The following is a 22,441-nucleotide window of genomic DNA, read 5'->3' on the forward strand; positions in this document are numbered from 1 at the left end:
TAACTACTGATACCTCATCAATAATCAACCACTGGAACAACACCTTCATTTTCCCCTTAAATGTTCATTTCTCTGACGAACCTTTATGTGTCTTAGTTTGATGAGGTTATTCACAGAGTCATTTAAGGATCTTTAACATCTTAGTGCGGATTTAAAGGGTTAATTATGTGACCTTAATGTAAAAGACCCTTAAATGGCCTCTGGTCATGTGACTGATTCACTGACTGAGTCAAATTAGAAATGAAGATGTCACTGACATTAAACCCACAGATGGAAAATTCACCAGACACTCAACTAACACTTAAAAACTCTCTCAAAAATGAACCCTTAAACACCCAGAGTTCATTTTATACTTGAAATAAACTCCTAAACTTAAACTAATGTATACTTTAAAACCCTTAAAGTCTCACTTTAAATCTTGAAAACCTTTAAGATCCCTTAACTTTAATTTCATATTATAAAACACCTTAAATCTAAATGTAAACAAAAAAAAAACAAAAAAACTTGAACTGGAATTTTATTCCCCGCAAGGCCCTTAGACTTTCCTTTAACACATTAAGTGTCTCTTCAGATAGCCTATAAAACTGAAGGTTAAGGGACGTTTAAGGGGTTTATGGATTCTCTGCAGGTTTAAGGTGAAGAAGTTTCTGACTGACGTGAACTACATCCTGCTCTGAACGGACTTATTTTGCATCTGATCAACATGACACTTGACACTTTATTTTATTCCACACTTTGTTTTTAGTCACTTTATTCATCTTGATGTAGTTATTTATTTTCATTTTATCTTTTATATATATATCGATCATTATTATCTTATTCTATTTAATGTCTTTTTGTCTTGTGCTGCTGTGATACTTGAATTTCCCCTCTGTGGATCAGTAAAGTTTATCTTAACTTCAGAATCCACAAACAGATTAATTAACCCTTAATTATACAATACACACATCTGATGTTCTAGTGTGTGTGTGTGTGTGTGTGTGAGCCCTCCTGCTGGTCAACACTCCTCCTCTTCAGTCTGCAGTTGTTCCTGCAGCTTCATTTCCTTCTCACACGTCCTTCAATCACTCATCTCTCCTCCTGAGTCTGGAGCTCGTTGTTGAGTCGTTTCTCAGAATACACAGTTACCGCTGAATGTTCACATCAGCTTCACATGGTGAGCAGCTTCCTCCTGATTAGTTTATTAACTCTTTATTAAGTTAAGTTTCTTCACTGGACTTCCTGCAGAGTTTCACTCAGGAAAGACTCAAAGCCAGCTGCTGCTTGTGTCACATTCACGTCAGATTTCAGATCAGATTCAGTTAAACTCATTTATTTTATGTTCTTTTTCTGATTTTCATCTTAAACAAACGAACACGCCGAGACAGATGTGTCGGTGTTGGTTCACATCATCACACTTAACAGCTGTCAGCTTTTATTAAACTCAGGAAATGTCTGCAGAGAGAATTTAACTTTCTGTGGCTGTAAAATCTGCAGCTCAGTCGCCCCTCTGTGAAGAGCAGCGTCACAAAAACACTGGTTTTCAACATGAAACTGTTTTAGTCAGAGTTTCCTGGTGTCAGTCAGCTGGTCTGTTTGTGTCAGAGAGGAAGAGACGTCTGTGGATAATTCAGCTCCTGGTAAAAAAAAAAAAAAACAACCTTCTGAACATCTGGGACCAGCCGCACAAAAAAGTTTTGCAAGTTTTCTCCTTAAGCATGACACTTAAGGCTGAATTTCTCCTTAGCTTAGGGCCTTACACCCCTAAAATGTTTCTATAGTTAAGGAAAAACATTAACTCATTTCTTGCGTTAAAAGAGTTTTACACCGGTAACAGTTTCCATGGAGATTGTTTGTTTGCTCATGCTGTGACGCTTGTTATCTTGGTTTATAGTTAGATGGTGAAAAACTGTCAGAAGAAAAGTAGACAAGAAAACCATATCAGTCAGAGGGACCTTAAGGGTTTTTTAACCTTGCTTTGGTTACTAAGGGCTTTTGTGCAGCAGTTGAGGGATTCCTTAATTATCAGACCAAGACAAGGAGAAAACCATTAATACTTGAGTGAGCATTTTAGGAGAAGACTTAAGGGTGTTTTGTGCAACCAATTTTATTTTGAGGAAACCTGAACAAGGATTTTAATGGAAATCTGAATTTAAGGTGTTTTGTGCAACTGGCCAAGCAGTCTTAACTTATCAGAGAAAAAAGGTGAGCACAGATTAGCAGGTGCTGGGCTCACAGACAAACACAGATTTATAACCTGAACCTGTTCCTTCAGAGTGTTTCCTGGTGTCAATCAGATGCTGTGTGTTTCTGAGAGGAAGAGACTCTGAGGATAATTCAGCTCCTCAACAATCAACACTGAAGGAATTCTGACCAGGAGAAGTTTCAGATGGTTGTAATCTGTAATCTGTAATCCTCACTGACAGACGCTACTGAATCTGACACACTGGAGCTTTAAGAAATAAATAACTTTTAAGCTTTCAGTCAGAAGAACATCTGAATATTTCTCATCAGTCCTCACTGAACAGGAGGTCTAAAATTAAACTTTTTTCATCCTCAGAGGTGAAACACGCTCAGTGACACATAACAACGGGACATAAACATTTGTTGACATGTTGACATGTTGACATGACGACCTGACTGACGCCACGATGACACGTTTCCAGTGTTGGCAGGTTGATAAATCAGACCACAGGAAGTGGAGCCAGAAGCTTCCTGTAGGATTTAAAGACACATCTATTATGTGAATATTATGTAAAGTATATGTGATGTTAATATACTGTCCGAGCATCAAAGAATAAGAGGTGGAATATTCCTTTACAGCCTGCAGCAGGAGGTACAGAGCAGAAACAGCGACACTTTACTCTGAGCTGACACTGTGTGAGTCCTGATGGGCCGCTGGATGGCGCCAGAGTGCAGAAATAAATTAATATTTTAGATTAATTAATTTTAAATGAATTGAGTTAGCAGTATTGTGACCAGTGTGATGAAAAGATCTGAAAATGATCTAGAATATTGTCATCCATCTAAACCCAAAGTGAGAGTAAAAGATAGGAATTTGTAAATTAGATTATTATTAAAATAAACAAATAGATAAATACAAACACGTAGCAAACCATCAGAACACCACCACCCCAAACTACAGCCTCGGTTTATTATGATTTTCTGAGCAGATTCAACCTTTTTCTTTGAGGTTGTGTCATATTTATATCAGGACTGCTTCATATTCTTGATATTTATCTGGCACTCTGCAGGTAGCTAACTGTGCTAATAAAAGGCAAATATATATAATATACATATAACAATGAACAACTGAACAAGACGGTCTGTCAGGAATAAGGTGGTGAGTTAAAGTCTGAAAGACTTTGAAGCTATAAAGTTTAAATTCAAGAGGTTTATAAGGTATAACAATAAAATAGGTGTCTTTAATGTGCACTATTAAAATGTGATGGACCTCAAAGGCTGTAAAGATTTAAAGTTATGTTTAAAGGGTTTTAAGGTATTTAAAGTTTCCGAGTCCTCTGAAGCATACATTTACCTTAGTAGGGGTTTGAAGGTGTAATACTGATGTTCAAGAGACTTTTTAAAGGGTTAAAATGAAGTTTAAGAGCTGTGTGGTTTAAGAATTGAAGGTTCAAGTATAAAATTCAGTTCTGGAGTGTCGTCATGCTGCAGCTTTAATGTCAGACTTCTTCATTTGAAGAGGAGTTGAATTTCAGAATCCACAAACTAAAACAAAACACATTTGAACCTGAAACATCTGAAAATGTTGATTATGAATGAAGATACCAGAGTAAGGGTTAGTGACGGGTGAAGAACGAGGGAGCAGATCGATAGATACATGTTAAAGTTTTGTGAATGACATAAAGTCAGTATACAACTGTTTCATATATAAAATTAAAAAAAACACTGCTTTTTAAACCCTTACATTTGTTATTGTAAAACTTTTTTAACAATTAATTTTTCTACTTATCTTCCCAGAGAAAAGATAACTTTGACCAAGGAAACTATTAAGACCTCTCAAATAATAAAGTCCTTTATAACAAAATAAATAAGTTGTACAGTATATGTTTAAGTGTATTTCCCATGTTGTCTATATTGGTTTTTACTTTATATTGTTTTATTTTGTCACGTTTGATATTGTTGTTTCATGAATGAATATGAATATAGATTATATCTTTAATGCGATCAATGGAAGTATGTATTTCTCTGTACAATATATTGACACATTTGAAATATGATAAAGAATTTAAATTAAAAGAAAAAGAAATTAAATAATCTAATTTTACTAAAAACGTACAAAAACAACAAAAGACAACAAAAAAGACTGCGATGAAGACCTCCTAAATTACCAGAAAAGTATTCTGTAATAAATTAAATTAGTTGTATAAGATATGTTTAATTGTACTTCTCTCAACAGTTTGGTATTTTGTATATTGTTTGTTTGTTTGTTTTCTTTTTTGTCATGTGTGATGTTGTTTCATGGATCAATATGGTGAGTTATTACGATGTTCTTTATGTGTTCAAATTTAATATTTCTCTGTGCAATGTTTTGTAATATTTTAAACAATCAATGATAATGATTAAGAAAGAAAGAAAGAAAGAAAGAAAGAAAGAAAGAAAAACTTGTCTTTCCGGAAGGCATTTATTTTGAAATGTGTAACCGGATGCTCTCTCCTCACATCCGGTGAACTTGACGCAGGTGTTGTGTTTGTCGCGGTTAAATCTTAATTTTTACGTGAAATGATTTTCCCTTTAAGTGACGACAGCCATGACTGAACTGACGGTAAACAGTTTTCTCGGCGGAGCTACGGAGTCGGTACAGTTTTTATTAATTTAATATTTATGTTCAGTCACTAAAAATAACGGAAATATCGCCGCTAACGGAGCAGCTAATGTGAGCTAACGTTAGCTAGCTGTTCGGTTAGCAGTCTTATTTCCGACCGGCTAATTTGTTTCATCTAGCTAGCCACCAGTTTAACGGCTATCAGTCAATTAACCGGACTCAGTCACGGATGTTAAAAGACTCAACGGGCTGTTTGTCTCGTTTAGCTCGTGCGCTAGCTGAAGTTTAGCTTCTTGCTAACTGTAAAATCTTTGTTCCGCAGGAGGAGTCCGTCACAGCGGCCGGTAAAGACGAAACTTCCCTCACAGAAGCTTTGGAAAACACTCTGGACATTTCACAGGTCAGTGTCACATTTTATATTTTCATAGTTTTGCTTCAGATATTACAGATAGTCACGGTCTGGTGACACTGAGAGCTGCGATATCAAGAGTCTGCAGGCGAGTCTGAGCAGACACCAAACTGTTGAGGCTTCCTGCAGTTTTACTACTTGTGAAAAATCAGCAATATGTGACAGAAGATAAATTAAAGTCGTATTGATAAAATTAAATGTGTCTGTCAATGTAAAAAACTGCTTGGTATAATTTAAATTGTAATCTTAATTACAAGTGTTGCATGTCAGCGCTTTACACTGAGTTATTGAGACTACTTTCAAAATGTTGGTAACGTAAAGATTGTGTTCTTATATATAATCACTCTTGACATCAACTCAGCTCAACTCAACTTTATTTATACAGCACCTTTCATACAAACATGCAGCTCAGAGTGCTTCACACGAATCACACTGACACAGTTTAAAAGAGAGCACAAGCAGCTGAACAATAAGTTTTGCAAGACCAAAAAAAAAGTAAGAGAATAAAATATTTAAAAAGCAGACCAACCAAAACAGAACAAACTATCCCAAATATAAAAAAAATAAAATTCCACACAATAAAAAGACAGAAAATAAATATAATAGAATAAAACTAAACAGGAATAAGGTAAAGTGTTTCATGTCACCATCATAGTATACATGTACAATATGATGTTAAGTCACTACAGAAGAGACTTGATGATGATCACTGAAATTAGGCAGGAAAAAATTAATATATTTACGGTTATTGGCCAGTGAGTTGTTATAGATCAGCATATTGGGTATTGTGCCTCTCCAGTAAAAACCAACATTCAAAACTTGAAAATAAAGACTGTGATGTTCCTCCACATTAAAAAGACAGATTAAAAAGATAGGTCTTGGAGCTCACCATTCTGATACACAGGTCAGTTTGGGAATCTAGCAACACTCCACAGTCTGTATTTAAAATAAAATGTGTTTGTGTCTTTATTTCCATTAGTAGTCTGTGTTTTATTTTAATTTAATTTCTATTCATGCACTTATTAACTTATTTTATTTGATGTTTATGTCTGTCTATCACTGTGTTGTTGATGAGGGGAAGTGTGGTTGTTGTGTTTTGTCTTTTATGAGCTGCCGGAGGCTGAAGTTCCCTTTGGGGATGAATAAAGTTCTTTCAATTCTGTTTCGGAGGATTTCTTTGTTATTTTGTTTATTTTGGCCTCTGTTCACTCTGAGTTATTTTGCTTCAGTTTATTGTAAATTTGATTTATTGTATTTCAGTAATAAATATCTTTTCTTTAAACTGCAGTTCAGCATTGAGACTTCTGGTTTGGGGACCAGGGAGGGAACAGCCTTTCTCAGTTTTTGGTTGCACTTCTGCCCCCCTAGACCGGGGTGTAACACCTGCAGCGTGTTTTTTAGGTTCAGGAGATAAAGCTTGAAATCTGTCTGCATGACAAGTTGAAGATTCTTAATGATAGTCTGTAATAATGTTTAAGACACGGTGCTAACAAATTCACACCCAGGACCACAAGAATGAAAGCACAGAGTTGTCTGTTTTTAAAATGAAGTCTGGCTGGTCTTGTCCTTGCACTTGAGAACGTTGAGGAAATATTTTTATTTTTGTGATTCTGGATTGTCGGTGTTTCTCCGTGTGTGCAGGATGTTAAACTGACAGAATCTGCAGCCTCAGAGGAGACCGACAGCGGAGAGAAGCCGCTGCAGGAAGACAGACAGCAGGACGGACAGAGAGACAGACAGCAGGACGGACAGAGAGACAGACAGCAGGGCGGACAGAGAGGCGGACAGCAGGATGGAGGGAATGACAGACAGCAGCATGGAGGGAATGACAGACAGCAGGATGGAGGGAATGACAGACAGCAGGATGGAGGGAATGACAGACAGCAGGACAGAGGGAATGACAGACAGCAGGACGGAGGGAATGACAGACAGCATGATGGAGAGACTGCCTCTCCACCTGTAGCTGAGTCCTCCAGTGCAGAGTCAAAGGTAATGACGGCACAGACGGGTAACGATGGGTCGCAGTTAGAACCAGTTTTAATATGCAAAGCTGGACTAAAATGTACACGAGGACATTTCATTTGACAACTCTGACTCTATTTTGGAAAGAAGAACAGAGTTTTGCAGGGTTCTTGTCTTGCCGCTAGTGTTAAACTATTTTAAAGATACCGTGTGGCTGTTTGACCAATGATTTCAGCAGTAAACAACATGTTGTCTCTGTGTCTTCCAGTGGGTGGTGGGTGCTAAGTGCCAGGCGGTGTGGTTAGAGGACGGGCGGGTGTACCCGGCAACTCTGGTGTCTGTGGACGGAGAGCGCTGCAGAGTTCGTTTCAGTGGCTACGGCAACCAGCAGGACATGGATCTGAGCGCGCTCAGAGGTCCAGAAGCTGTTGTGCAAACACAGAGACAAAACTCTCAGGTAACAATTTAACAAATACCCTAAAAGGCTTCACTGAATGTTCACCTTTATAACATGATGGTCCTATAAACTCACAGCTACTACTGTTTAAGTTTTTCCACTTTATAAGCCTCAAACTCATGACAGTATCACAGCTTGTCATGAAGTCACGTGATTGAAGAAGAAGAAGAAGAAGGTCATAGGGTACAGGCAAAAGCTCTGGTGGGAAAAAATCTCGTAAGAGAGTTATGAGTTGAGAATACTTTACACAGATAGGTTCCCAGGTTGAGAGTGAATATCTATAATCGCTCAATAAATATACGTGAATGTATTTAAATTCAGTATTGAATCAGGCAATTGTGCTTCTAAAATAAAATACTTTGATATAAATATTTAAAAAAGACTTAAAATTCATCAGATGGTATGAAAGTTATTTATGACTTTAGAACTTTAAGAGGGTTTTCATTTTTCAATCAAGGATAAAAAATATTCAGGGACTTCTTTACTCTTTGGTCCATTTTATTTTACAGGGATTAAAACATCTGAAATTGGCCAGTTAGTATGAAAGCAAACTATTAATTTATACATTACATTTATACATTTTTCAGTCAAGGTGAAAGAGACGATGTTTTTATTACCATGAAAACATCAAAACATTAAAACTCTACATATTAGATCGATTGCTTATCCATTAATTAATTCAGCCTGCACTGACCTTGGCGAGCTTCATGTCCTGCCTCTCTGACACGTTATAATTCAAAAGGATGCAGTAAACTCATGATTGACACATTCAGAGGACACGCCCTGTTTTTCCCTGATCATGCTGCATTAATTTGGTTTCCATCCAAATGTAACATTTTCAATGAGTTTTTAGAAATTCTGCAAAAGAAAACAGGAATTTATGAACATTGGGAGCTGATTCATCAAGAAGAGCAGTAGGTGGCGCTACTTCTCCAGTCAGGTGGTGCTGCAGAAGAAGAGTAACAGTCAAACCTCAAACGAAGGAAAAAACTGGATGTATGATAACAGAGCACAGCGGACAGTGGAAATACATCTAACTGGGCTTTATCTGCGTCAGTCACTGAAGTCAGCTGGTGTGTATTTGGGACAGAGTCGTCACTGATAATGAAGATTTTCTAAATGTCACCGACAGAACCTTCAGATAACAAAAACAAATCTGTGCTTTAACTGAAATATGAAGTCATCTGAAGGTACTAATAACTTTTCCTGGTAATTGGCTCATTTTAAGGTAAATTTAAAATCGTTTCTTCGAACTTATGAATCAGCCACAGTGAGTAAATCCTGTGTTGAGTGTCCCACTGCTGTCTGTGTGTCAGGAGTGGAAACCTGGTTCTCGCTGTCGAGCCGTGTACTCAGAGGATGGTCTGGTTTATCCGGCTGTCGTTCTGTGGGTCAAAGGTCAGCGCTGCTGCGTTCGCTTCAATGACTACAACAACGAGGAGGAACAGGACGTCAGCAGCCTGCTGAGCCCCGATGAGCTCCATGGACCCAGCAGAGCCTCCGCAGCTAAGGTAAAGACCCGGACCAGGACCCAGACCTGGACTTGAACTCAGACCTCAGTAGTTTTATGGTGTTTTCACACTTGGTCCTTTTCAGCACTCTAAACAGACTCAGAGGGGTGAACTGAACTCAGACCACCTCGGGACATAGTCTGAGTTTGGTTTGCTTCAAGTCTGTGGTGCGGTTCGCTGAACCTGTGACCTGTGAACACAAATGCTCCAGGTTCATTCTGCTCTTTGCAGTTGTATTAAACCGTCTGGATCTCATGCTGTTGACCTGGGACGCTTGAAAAAACAGACGAAACCACGTTTTGGTCCACAGAAGATACTGCACGTCTCCAGATGTGGAACATAGAATACATCAAACAGGAACAATAAGTTCATCTGAAAGTGCAGAGCTTCATAACCGCACTGCAGGGACATGTTAACGTAAAAACAAAACTGTCAGTATATAATACTAGTCCATAGCCATTGGTAGCTGTGTCACCTTCTACCTATGCCAGTCCTCAATGCCTATGTGCAGTTTCACATAGATTGACCACGTCAGTGAGTAGAAAAACGTGGGACAGACAGAATGACTGACTGACAGAATGACACACTGACAGTTTCCGTGATTATGTACAGCATACCATACCATGACTTAGTCATACCAAACATTAGAAACAACACCAACATTGGTCCACAGGGGGAGCCACAGCGATCGGTCGCATTTTAGCCATTTTGAAGCATTTTTCTGTTGTTATAGCGCCACCCAGTTGCCAATTAGAGTTAAATTTCTCCAGTCACCTTGAGGTGTCCTGTTCTACATATCTACCAAGTTTAGTAAAAATCCATATGGCGGTTAGGCCTAGATAAGAAATGAGCTCTCTAGCGCCCCCATTTTGTTTGATGGGCTCAATAATGGAGGGGTCCCCTCAGATTATGTGTGGTCATATGCCTACAAAGTTGCGTGGTGATGGGTGAAACCCTTGAGATGTTCTACACCTTTATGTGATGAGCCACGCCCTCCGCAATATTCATTGCCTTATAGAAGCTCAGTTTTAGGAAGTTTTCCAACTTTTGCCAAGAGGGAACTTTAGATCTTGCTCCCTAGATTATGTTCACCCAGTTTCATGCAGATCGCTCAAACTTCCTAGGAAGAGATCCATTTGAAGTGTTTTTCAAAAAATTCAAAATGGTGGAAAATCTATATAAGCGGAAGTTATGGGTTCTTGAGGCAAATGTGTTCCTCATGAGGAGAGGCATCTCTGTGCAAAGTTTCATGTCTCTACCACATACGGAGCATGAGATATGCCCATTCAAAGTTTGACATTTCAATGGGTTGCTATAGCGCCCCCCTTGGGCCAATTGATGTAATATTGCTTCATTGGCATCCTCCCATGACCCTCTACCACTGTGCCAAATTTCACATGGATTGACCAAGTCAGTGAGGAGAGAAACGTGGAACACACACACACACACACACAGAGTTTTGGTCAATATATAGTAAGATATTTAGAACTGAGTCTTTTTTCTGTTGCGCCACTTTTTGGTGCACTTTAAGAGTTCAGTTTGTTTAAAAAGGACTAAATGCGAAAACACACTGAGTTCTGACTAAAATGTGTCGTCGCACTGTCACATCAAATGTTCAGATTCATAATCTTGTTGACTTCTTCTTTGAGCTGATGGTTCCTGATTGAAATCATTTAATCTACAATTTATTCAGCTCTCATTATTACATTTTTTAAAAAAAAATCAATTTTCCGTGTGACTCTGCCGTGAGCTGATACAAAAACAACACCGGAACATGTGTCACGTCAGATTTAAACTGTGAGGTGTGTGTTGATCCTGCAGGGCAGCAACTGGAAGTCCAGTGTAACCAGCAGTAACGTGGAGTGGAAGAGGAGCAGAAGAGAGGAGAGGCAGCAGGGGGAGAGAGGAGGAGAGAAGAGGAGAGAGGAGAACCATGTGGGGGACAGAGGAGGAGAGGTACACGTACTGTTTATGTCAGTGTTTTGCTTTAACAGAGTATTTTTACAGTGTAGTATTAATACTCTTCTTTAAAGGTGGAGTGTGTCAGATTTAGGAGGGTTCGATGGGTGAAGCAGCTCATGCATGACATGGAGGCAGACAGAGAGGGTGAGTCAGTGAGTCCCTGTTCATTCGCTCACACCTGACTGAGCTCAACTGAACTGAGAAATGAACGAGTCGTTTCAGGAGGTGAAACAGTTCAGTTTGTTCACCAGCAAGATTTGTTCTTTAGAAGTAAACGTTTGTGAAAGATGTCGGACTGTCTGCAGCTGTGATATTTTATACTAAGATTAATCTACTGATTATTTTTATCCTTCCCCAGCGATGTCCCAGCTTTGTGTCGTAACACTGTTGGTCATAAATGAACTGTGGTAAAGTTCCTCCATCTCACAGGAGCCCAGATCTCCCTGCTCCTCTCCCAGTGCCGATGATCGGACCAAGAGATCAGGCCGCCTCTCCTTCTCTCTCTCAAGCTCAGACTGAACAGCAGAATGAATGAAATCACCGCTCACGCCTGTTGTGCTGTATTTTGTGTGTCAGCAGGTGAAAGAGAAACTCAGCAGTAAAGTGGAGAAAGAAGCCGAAGAGAAGAAGACAGGAAACCAGCAGACAGATGGAGCGGAGAAACTGGCCAATCACAGCTTCTGTTTCTTCCCTCCGTTTCCTCCTCCTCCTCAGTCGGGCTCAGGGGTAAAACGAGCAAAAATATCAACATATTCCTGAACACATACCTTGATATTGATACTGTGATGATCCTGTAGGGTTTACTGTCGGTGCTTTTACAGAATGTACACAGTGAGATTTCTGATCAATAATCATTAATCATGTTGACATGATGAATCTGATATAATGAACAGTCTGTCAGTTCAGATAATGACATCACTGGACTGTGGCGCAGCCTTTTAACCAGGAAAAGTTAACACGCACCATATTAACACACCCAGAATCTAATCTGCTGTGTGATATAAATATATTCCACTTCATTAATCAGGTCATTACTGATAATCTTCTGTGCATTGATCAGTTTGTGTCTCCCTCCTCAGGGCCCTGTGTCCTTCATCCCTCCTCCTCCTCCTCCTCTCTGGACGTTTGCTGGGAGAGATTCAAGCGGCTCTACTGGCGTTGACGCCTCCTCCAGCATGTTGATGCTGTGGTACATGTGTGGCTTCCACACCGGCAGCTACATGGTCAGTAACATGTTAATATCATATTAATAACATGCTAACTACACAAACTCAGCAGACCTGAGAACACGTCAGCAGCTGCAGCCAAACCGCCGCCCCTCTGACGTCTCTGACGAGATAAAGTCACTGTTAGAAGATCAACTTTGGTGTCTGAGTGTGAACCTGGTGTTTAGTTGTCTAAAGGTGAAGTGATGCTTCATGTTTTTATTGGACAGCTGGCTCAGCAGCAGATCACTAAGCCCCGCCCCTTAGTTGTTAGCCACCGGTAATCCATTAACTGTCAGAGCGAGCATGGAGCCCACACAGCTGCTAACCTGAAGTAGAGGTGCACTGGTTTTGAAATTCTGGCCGATACGGATGTTTCATATTGTTGTTTATTTTGTTTTTGTTGTTATTTATTCTCCCTGTTGTGCCAGAAAAACAGAAGTCTTCACTACATCATGATACATCACAATTTCCTCTCTAATATCTGTTTTATTTTGTTGTGGAAACATCAACAAGTTTCTCCTTCGGACAATTTTACAAGATTACACTGAACACATCATGAGACTGTTGCAGTTTACCTTCACCCAATACTCGTTTTTACTGAGTAGAACTTGAATGCTAACTAGCTGCTAACAGCTAACTTTAACTAGCTGCTAACCTTTAACGGTTAACTAGCTGCCAACAGCTAATATTAACAGCTGCTAATGTAAATTAGATTCTAACAGCTAACGTTAACTAGCTGCTATTGGCTAACTTTAACTAGCTGGTAAAAGCTAACGTTAACTGGCTTTTAACAGCTAACATTAACAGCTACTAACAGCAAATGGTAACTAGCTTTTAACTGCTAAGGTTAACTAGCCTTTTATGACTTACATTAACTACCCTCTAACACCTAATGTTAACTAGCTGCTATCACATAATGTTAAATATCCAGTAAAAGCTAACATTAACAGCTGCTAACAGCTAATGGTAACTACCATCTAACTGCTAATGTTAACTAGCCTTTTATGGCTTACGTTAACTGCCCTCTAACTGCTAATGTTAACTAACTTTTAACACCTAACATTAACTAGCTGCTAACAGCTAATGGTAACTACTGTCTAACTGTTAACGTTAACAACTGCTAACAGCTAATGTTAGCTAGCTCTCCACCTGCTGATTTTAACTCAGAGTTGTGGTTCACAGTGAAACAGTGTGTTTTTGAAACAACAGGCTGCGTCCTGAGCTGATGTGTGTTGATGTGTTTCAGGCTCAGCAGGTGTTCAAGTCGAGCTCCAAGGACTGAGGTAAGAACTAGACACCTGTACACACTCAGGCACACACACTTGTACACACTTACGGCCTATTTCCACCAGATGCGTGTTGGTTGCGTCTCTGCTCTGGCACGGCAGCGGAGCTGATAGGATTCAATTCTAGTCAATGTGTGTGTTTCCACCGGCTGCGGCTGTGCTGTGCTCCGGCTCCTTCTCAGCTCCGGCACTCCGGAGCCCTCGGCAACAGATACGCAGGACTTCTATTTTTGCCGGACGCCGGAGCACAACGCAGCAATTCAGCACAGAGCAGATCGTGCGGGGCAGGAAGTCATACACAGAAACAAAATAAAACATCCGATTAATTATCAAAATAAAATACACAGTGTTCACGGCGGATCATATTTCCCTGCACTACACCTTGAAAACTACATAATGGCCGGAGGCAGGCCTGAAGTCAACAGGTCAGAGGTTTTCAGACGTCATTTCACCCCGTGAACACCATGGACGAGGAGATGTTAATCATGGCGGTGCACCGAGATGTCTTCCGGCGGAGCTGCACCGCTCCGCACAGCAAACACAGCCGGTGGGTATTGACGGACAGTGGAACATGTAGCGGATAACCAGCGCTGCCGTTCCGCAGCGGACACGCATCCAGTGGAAATCCGGCGTTAGGCACACGCACCTGTACACACTTAGGCACACACACCTGTACACACTCAGGAGAGAATGAATGAAGTGTGTACCTGAGTTTACACACTGATTCCCAGTGTAAGTCAGTGGGGAAGTCGTTCTGGGCCGCAGGACATCATGTGACCGACCCCGGGAAATGAAGGACCACTGTTTGGCCTTTATGAAAACTGGCTTTGAAGCCTGGTGCACTTCCTGGAGGTGTGGTCTGTTCACCAGGCAGACAGGCATAGTGAAACACACAGGTGCTTAATGAGAAATGTAGGATCCAGTATTTGACTCATGCTGAGACTAAAGTCCAGATAAGGACCTGTGTCCACATAGTGGTTTTTTTTTTTTTCCCCAGCAGGAGACTGTTGGCAGGACGCTGGGGAGCACGGCATCTCAGCACTTCATAAGAAAAGTACTGGTGGCACTTTTTTTTATCAAGTGCTGCGCATGACTTTTCTTCCTGTGACAATGTCCTGACACTAACGTTAGCCAGGTAGCTAACACGATGCTACATTACAGACACTGTTAACTTCAAGGTCACATTACATCCAGAGTCCGTCGGCCGATCTGCTCCCAAAAAATTAGCTCTTCTGTCTTTGTAGCCGCACATGGCAACAAAAACATTGTGGTCCAGGCTGCACCAACCAGCCAGCGCGAAAGGAAGCGCGCACGCATGAACGCAGTGCCCAGAGAGGCAGTTAGAGCTACAGGCTACAATGAGGCTAAAAGGCGAGCTAGCTCCGTTGTGTTTGATAACATTGTTGAACGTAAACAGAAGCGACGTGTTTTTGTTGCCATGTGCGGAGCCTGGCTGCCTACAGAGACTGGACTTTTTCACAGCATATTCAGAGGACATGTAGCTAGCGGATCGTGAGGAGATGTTTGCTGTATGTGACAAAAACTTTTCAAGCTTAGGAAGACTTAGAGAGCCTTTAATATTGTGACAGAATCTGAATCTGAGTTACTGTTGTTGTTCACAAACTAAAGAAATGAGAGATCATTTTAGTTTCTACAAAAATACACTGAAATATCCTGAAATGATTTTAGGGCCATATCGCCCAGCCCTGGTGTAAACTCATCCTGCCAGCTGCAGCTGATGTACTCAGAATCTCAGAGTTATTTATTGATATTAGGATCATTAAAAAACAGAGGGCAGGTTTGACTGATGACCACAAACATGAATGAACATTTTAAAAAGCAGCGTGACTTGTTTATCACAGAACATGTTTAATTAACTGAGAATCCTTCCTCTGTCATATTTATATGTTTTATTTTTTGTCTGCTTCAGAGCCAGAGAGAATTATGGGACGTGACGCAGCCGGGACGATCCTCTTATTGTTTCTTTTTTTTGTTTTTTTTCCAATCAAAGTGTATGTTTCGGTTTTGTATATTTTAGAGTAATTTAATTGTTCTTAGTTGAATGTTTTCCTGCTGCTGCAGCGTGTAGACGTTTGTGTTCAGAGAGTTGAAGAGACGTTTGGATGTTTCTGTTTGATTCTGTTGAGAGTTTCAGTGTTCGGCCGATAAATCGTTGACGACTGTTGGAGGATAAAGATATTTGGAAGAAAAAAATGTTATTAAACAGAAAAGGATGATACCTGCATCTTCCTCCTCATGTCGTCGTCTATAAACTCAGATCACTATTCAAAGGTTGGGTTCATGTATTTCCTCCCTGCATGCAGATAGTTTCAGTTTTATTAGAGACACATTATTTCTTTATGTCACTGAACTTTGTTCTGACCCTTCACTGAGTCAAACATCTGGATGTGTTTGATAAATGTTGACCTCTTCAGTCAGACGTCAAACTGTGAGGATGATATTAGAGCCTCTTATGTGCTTTGACGTAAACAGTGACACACAGAGACCCTGAAGCGTCACGCCACTTCCTGTCAGTCTCATGCTGCCGTCTTAAAGAAACATTCCCCTCGAACACAAAACAGACTCCAGGAAACGTGATGTCATATCCAGGTGTTTCTGTTTAATTGATGTAACACATCGACAGTAAACGTCAGGTGTTGATGTCACTTCCTCAGAGTTGAAGACAGTAGCTGAAAAATAAATTCACTTTAGTGACTTTTGTCTCTGCGCTGATGATCGCTGTGGCCAGAGGTGATATGTTTTCAGGTTGTCCGTACATACATCCCTACGTCCTGTTCTCATGAACACAATATCTCAAGAACTTCTCGAGGGAATTTTTTTTAAATTTGACACAAACGTTCACTTTGACTTAATGTTTTGGTGGTCGAAGGTCAAAGGTCAGTGTGACCTCCCTGATCCAGCGCCGGTATCAGATCAGGGAGGCCATTGAAATAAGGAAGCGGGGCCCAGGGACAATGAAGAGGGACGAGGGGGCATACATGCTCTCCCACACCTGGAGCAGCATCCTGGAGAGGCGGCGGACGGACAGCAGGTGGCGTCACGCCTCCCTAACATTGGCTGATCGACAGATCAGCTGATAATGAGGCGTTTCCTCTGTAGGGTGTCTGGGCTCAGCCTTAGAGATAGGGGGAGGAGTCAGACATCTGGAGGGAGCTCGGAGTAGAGCCGCTGCTCCTTCATGTTGAGGTGGTTCAACATCTGATCAGGATCCTCCTGGGCGCCTCCCATTGGTGTTTTGGGCACGTCCCGTCTGGTCTGGGAACGCCTCGGGGTCCTCCAGGAGGAGCTGTGAAGAGCAACATCTCGAGAGCTTTGCTCAGCGTCCTGCCCCCGAGACCCAGCCCTGGATTGGTGGACAAAAATGGATGGATGGATAAGATGATTTAATCTTGTGACTCTTATAGACTTTAAAATGTTATCGATTCAAATGGATCAAATCCTGAGAGTGAAACGAGTCGTTCAACTGCAGTCACAATGTAAGTCAATGGGAGGAAGTCTTTTTGGGTTACAGAGCATCATGTGACGCGCCTGAAAGTTCTAACTTCCACTAGGAAAATTGGCTTCAAAGCCTGGCACACTTCAGGGGAACAGTTTTATGTTGTTGAATACTCTGTGTCAGCAACCAAAGCGTCTGAACTGAGAAGACGCTGCACCCCCCATGGTGTCTCATTGTCCTGCTGTCTTCTGCATTTACCTGTTAGCAAGACTTTGTTTTAAAACTGATTTTAAAAGCAACAACAGCAGAATAACGAAACGTATTTACATAGAAATAAAATCAGGAGAAATTAAATAATTTGCAGAAACATCAAAAATGGCAGTAATACTGAAATCACGCTGTGGAGCCGCCCTCAGTGTGACGGACCTACAGATGGACTGTAAACGTCTCTGGATCTCATAGATTTGGACTTTAAGCTGTTTGTTGTGAAATGAGTCACTCACAAACCTCGTCGCTGATCTCAGAGGATCCATCGCAGCTTTTTAAAATGCAAACACAAACCTCCCTCCTGCTGTCACTTCCTGTCTGACGGAGCGGAGGTTCTTCTCCCCGCTGACCTCAGAGGTGAGTCTGCAGGTCGTCTCATTATCAGCAGGTAAATATTGTCACACTGACGTCAGAGCTGCTCTCATATAAAACCTTCATGCCTCAGACTGAGACTCAGCATCCAGAGGCGTCTCTCAGTGTCCCTCAGCGTCCCGCACGGTCCGAGTCCATCAGCGCCATGCTCAGTGGCAGGATGCTGCTCCTCAGCGCCTCCTGCTGGCTGCTGGTTGTTTTGGGGAGCAGCGAGGAGCTGATAGAGGAGCGATCACCTGGAGACACTGCCATCAAGACACAAGAAGAGGAGGAACTGGTGAGTCCCAACACAGACTCAACATCTGTCGAAGGTTAGATAACAACAGCTGTAACAAACACATAACCAAAGTCAGCAACCGTCTCAGACGCAGCAGTGTTTGTTCTGCTCTTGTGTTGTTTACAGAGTTGGACATGCAGCAGTGTCTCTGTCCCTGTCCTTGTCTACAGGGACAGAGACACTCGAGCAGCAGTTCACTGACTGTCGGTCTTTCACCTTGATGCACATTTGATTTGGTTTCATTATGTTTACATTAATACTTGGCTCCATTATTTTAATGTTTGTGTAAACAGAATGTGCTGCTCATTTATGGTCTCAAGATAAAACTACTTTTTGGACTTTTTCAGCACATTTTAAGAATTTACAGTGATAATACTGTAAAATCGTCATTATTTTGGTCAATTTAATCAAGACGTGAAAATTTATTATTGTTTCATTTCTACTGACGACATCATAGGAAAGATCCCAACAGAGATAAACCTTGTTACGCCTCTGTGGCAGCCATAGCCATACGTCCCATGTTTCTTCAAATGTAGCACAAATGTCCACTTGGACTCAACAATGAAGTGATTAATTTTTGATGATCAAAGGTCACTGTGACCTTGCATCTGTCTCATTCTCGTAGATCTTCTGTGTGTGAAGCATCCATGTTTTCACAGACATGGATGGAAACTGTCAGACACTGGACTGGTGGGCTGAGTCATACAACCACAGGGTGGTAATTCTCATTGTTAAAGAGTCAGATCCTTTTTGTTTAACCAGAAACAGTCCTGAAATCACTGTCACCAAACCCACCAGACTCCATTTAAATAAACAGTCATTTAATCATCATAAGACACTCTTCATTCAGAGTCAACAGAAACAAAATAAGACTCACAAAAACCATCTTGGTTTGTCTCTCCACTGTTCCAACAATCACCAGCTCTGGTTTGGTTTAAATTAACCCTTAACTAACCAGTTAGATGTGACAACATGCTGCCTCTATACACACTAACATGACTGCTGATTTAAATGGAGTCTGGTGGATTTGGTGACGGTGATTTCAGGACTGTTTCTGGATCTTTATCTTCAGCACAAAGCTCTGTCTCTGTAGGGATCCTTTCATAATGCCGTCAGACACTGAGAATAACAATCTGGGCCTGTCAGCCTGTTTCACTGCGGCATGCTCTCTCTCCATACTGTTGTTCCCATCAGTCACTGAGGCACAAATCATGGGAACATAAAGTCCAGGTTGACAAATACCAGTTACTCTTTAAATGAGTCGAGTCCTTTAACATTATCTCGGGCCTCCGTCTCCTCTCCCTGGACTTCCTCTGTCAGACTTGTGATGAAGTCTGTGCAGGCAGAGGATTATACTTTTACTGAATTCATATTTGATGTGTTTCCTAATGATCTGTACACGTAATGAAGACTAGAGACATGGATGACAGTGGTGTTTGTGTTATGTGTTTTCCCCCCTCAGAGAAGTTCACTGTTAAGCAGCAGACATGTTAAATATCTGATGGAAGGACAGGAAGTTGACGCATGTCTTCTCTCCTCAGATCGAAGCTCTGCAGGAAGTTCTGGAGAAGTTAAAGAACAAACAGCTGCCATCGTCAGAGAAGAAGCTCGGCTGGGTTCCTGCTGTAAGAAACTCTCATTTATTCACCTGATTATTCACCTGAGGGGCTCAGCAGGTCTGCACAGGTCCTGTCTGTTCAACACTGCTCAGGTCTGAGGAGGTTTATAAAGCAGGGTTTGAGTGAGACGAACTAACTGACGCCTGTTTTATGAGCAGCCACAGACTGCTTTGGCTTTTTTGTCAGACGGTGTTCAGTTGTTGAACGTGTGTTGTGCTGTCACTTCTCTGCCACAGCTGGAGAGAGTGATGAACTATGAAAAGAAACAACCTGCAGAAATAACACCAGTCAGAAAAGCAGCACTTGAGCTGTTCATGGTTAAGGGACATTATTTTAACCTTAAATGGATGATGGAGATAAAAACAGCAGTTAGCTCAGACACAAACTGACATGACGTCAGAGAACAGCGCTGAGTTAAAGGTCCAGTGAGTCAGATTCAGGAGGATTTGGTGGCGTCTGCCACTGACGGCTCCAACAGGTCACAGCCAAACTCCAGTGAGAAAACCAGTGATTTAACATGAGTGAACACAGGAGCTGCTGGTCGATTGCTACCTCCATCAGTCAGTGTGTCTGTGTCACTGTGTGACTTTGGTGTTTTAAAGGGTTAATGCAGTTTCAGAAACATTTTGTTGCTGACCCCGTCCACAGTGTGTTGAACTCCAGTCCCTGTCCGACTGACATCTACTGTAGGTAATGATGAAAATACTGATAAACCTTATTTATGTTGCACCTTTCAAAGACCGCCACAAAGTGATTTAGGTCCCGTCACACCGACCACTTCCCTGTGTGATCCACAACTTTCCCCAGTTCACATTCCCAGATTGCATCGAGAAACGTTCCAGTTTCTGTCTGACATTTCCAACATTAATAATTAGCCAACAGCCCGTCCTGAACAACTTAGAAGGATAAAGTAAAACCTATGGATTACTTTATACTGAGTTATATTTCCCAGTATTTGATGGTATTTTCAACCATCCCTCAGTGTTTTATGCACACCCTCTGTCCTTCTGCCAAATGACCCTCAGATTTTTACAAATATCTTTTGGTAACCCACTGAGCTGCCCTGTGTGCTTATACCAGGCAATTCCAAAAATTACACTGTGAATGAATTGGCCTTTAGTGAAACAGCTTCTGATTTAAAATCACTTCTAAAATCAACAGGTGACCAGTGTTGGGAAGCCGAGACCAGGGTGATGTCGTCATGTTTTCTAGTCCCTGTCAAGATTCTAGCAGCAGAGTTTTGGATGAGCTGAAGGTGCGTTACTGATGTCAGAGAGTGAGGAAATGAAAATAGGTAACACAGCGACTGTGGATAAATATCTCATACAACCCCGCTCCAAAACGTCAGGAGCCGTTTACACAAAGAGCCTGAGAAGTGTCTCACAGAGCTCCTTAACTCAGCCTAAAACCCTTTAGCCAGCAGTCAGAGGTCAGAGGTCAGCAGTGATTCAGGAAAGTTGTGTGAGTGATGAAGGGACAGAAACTGTGACCTCAGTGAGGAGGTGTGGTCGACCCTGTTGTTAGGTGTGATGTGATTGGTTGTCAGAGACACGCCCCTCTGTGAGCCTGTAAGGTGTGAGGACACCCAGTGGACATGAGATGAACTGCAGACTGTGACAGTGTCAGTGTTAGTGTGATCACTGCTGATGAAGGTTGAGACAGACTCAACTCATCACTGCTGCTCTGACCTCACATACCTCAGTGATGATGTCATCAGTTTGTTTCTGACGTTACAGAGTCAGCTGGGAAATGTGTGTGTATCCCTGATGACATCATCTGATCTGCAGCGTCTCATTTCCTCTGTCGTCCAGTGTTTGGAGAATATTTCTCTGACCTCTTTGTGTTTCCACCATTTTCTCCTCTGATTCAGAAACTCTTAAACTCCTCCTCCTGCTCCCAACACTTTGTCTCCTCAGGAGCTCTTTTAAGGTCAGAGATGGTTTGTGAATAACTTTTATCTTAACGAGGACCTCGTCTTAAGTTTAAGGGGAAATTCTAAGAAAACGTCACAATTTTTAGAATTTTCTTAGAGTTTCATCACTACGAGCCACTCTTAGCACGAGGAAGCTTTGTGAATACGACCCCTGGATCGGTCCCTTTGATCAGGTGTGTTTGTAAAGGAACATTTCACTGCATTTTTTTTTATTTTATTCTGTTTTCTTCAAGTCGTGTGTGTGTGTATATTTCATAGTATTAACTGTGTGTGTGTGTGTGTGTGTGTGTGTGTGTGTGTGTCTCAGTGTGATGCAGGTGAGCAGTGTGCGGTGCGTAAAGGTTCGAGGATTGGGAGGTTGTGCGGATGTCCCGGAGGAACCGTCTGTAACTTCACTGTCCTCAAGTGCCTGTAGGAACTTCCTGTTTTTCTCAGCTACAAAATAAAAGCCGCTTTTTCAAAACTCCACTGCTCTGTTTGTTTCATATCACACACACCGTGCTCCTGTTGCTCCAGGCACCAAACACTCACATCATTTGTCTCATAGCAGGCGTGGTCAAACTTTGGTTTGCAGGTCATTCAGTTATAATACAGTCATATTACATGTGACTCCTGCATGTATACAGTCAATCAGAGCCAAACTGGCCGAGGCGCTCTGAGCATGCTCCACAGTTTCCGCCCCGGGCTTTGACCCGGAAGTCCAATAGCATTAAATGTGTAAGAGAAGAAGAAGCCGGTAACAACATGGAGAAATCTACATCCAGAGCCGTGACTTTTTGGACGGACCAAATGTACAGAGCTGTAAAGTTGTCCACCATGGTAGCAGTTAGCTGCTAGCTAACCGTAGCTAACTTGTTTGTCCATTGTTTGGTCTGTGACGTAATAGGTCAACAGGAAAAAGGTCCAATACTAACAAGCTGAAAGGGGGCATATCTCCACCTATCGTAGAGGAGTCG

The 22,441-nt window shown here is 41.5% G+C and overlaps 2 protein-coding genes across 5 annotated transcripts; both read left to right on the plus strand.

Annotated features, from left to right (window-relative positions):
* Nucleotides 1-4,660: 4,660 nt before the first annotated feature.
* LOC125895574 (survival motor neuron protein-like) lies at nucleotides 4,661-15,771 on the plus strand. 3 transcript variants are annotated; one of them, XM_049587515.1, is made up of 10 exons: nucleotides 4,661-4,798; nucleotides 5,088-5,165; nucleotides 6,816-7,163; nucleotides 7,405-7,593; nucleotides 8,910-9,104; nucleotides 10,926-11,060; nucleotides 11,643-11,792; nucleotides 12,146-12,289; nucleotides 13,521-13,557; nucleotides 15,491-15,771. In XM_049587515.1, the coding sequence occupies exons 1-9, from the start codon at nucleotides 4,751-4,753 to the stop codon at nucleotides 13,554-13,556; spliced, it is 1,323 nt and encodes a 440-aa protein (XP_049443472.1). In that variant the 5' UTR covers nucleotides 4,661-4,750; the 3' UTR covers nucleotide 13,557; nucleotides 15,491-15,771. The 3 variants fall into 3 exon arrangements, with proteins under 3 accessions (XP_049443472.1, XP_049443473.1, XP_049443474.1); XM_049587516.1 differs by having other exon boundaries at nucleotides 11,646-11,792; nucleotides 15,491-15,770; XM_049587517.1 differs by lacking the exon at nucleotides 6,816-7,163 and having other exon boundaries at nucleotides 15,491-15,764.
* Nucleotides 15,772-16,071: 300 nt separating this feature from the next.
* Nucleotides 16,072-21,932, plus strand: LOC125895581 (cocaine- and amphetamine-regulated transcript protein-like). Of its 2 annotated transcripts, XM_049587526.1 has the most exons (4): nucleotides 16,072-17,641; nucleotides 17,730-17,933; nucleotides 19,475-19,558; nucleotides 21,793-21,932. In XM_049587526.1, the coding sequence occupies exons 2-4, from the start codon at nucleotides 17,802-17,804 to the stop codon at nucleotides 21,898-21,900; spliced, it is 324 nt and encodes a 107-aa protein (XP_049443483.1). In that variant the 5' UTR covers nucleotides 16,072-17,641; nucleotides 17,730-17,801; the 3' UTR covers nucleotides 21,901-21,932. The 2 variants fall into 2 exon arrangements, with proteins under 2 accessions (XP_049443483.1, XP_049443482.1); XM_049587525.1 differs by having other exon boundaries at nucleotides 16,072-17,933.
* Nucleotides 21,933-22,441: the final 509 nt, after the last annotated feature.

The sequence above is a fragment of the Epinephelus fuscoguttatus genome, linkage group LG10, assembly GCF_011397635.1.
Source record: "Epinephelus fuscoguttatus linkage group LG10, E.fuscoguttatus.final_Chr_v1".
In the NCBI taxonomy this organism is placed as follows: domain Eukaryota; kingdom Metazoa; phylum Chordata; class Actinopteri; order Perciformes; family Serranidae; genus Epinephelus; species Epinephelus fuscoguttatus.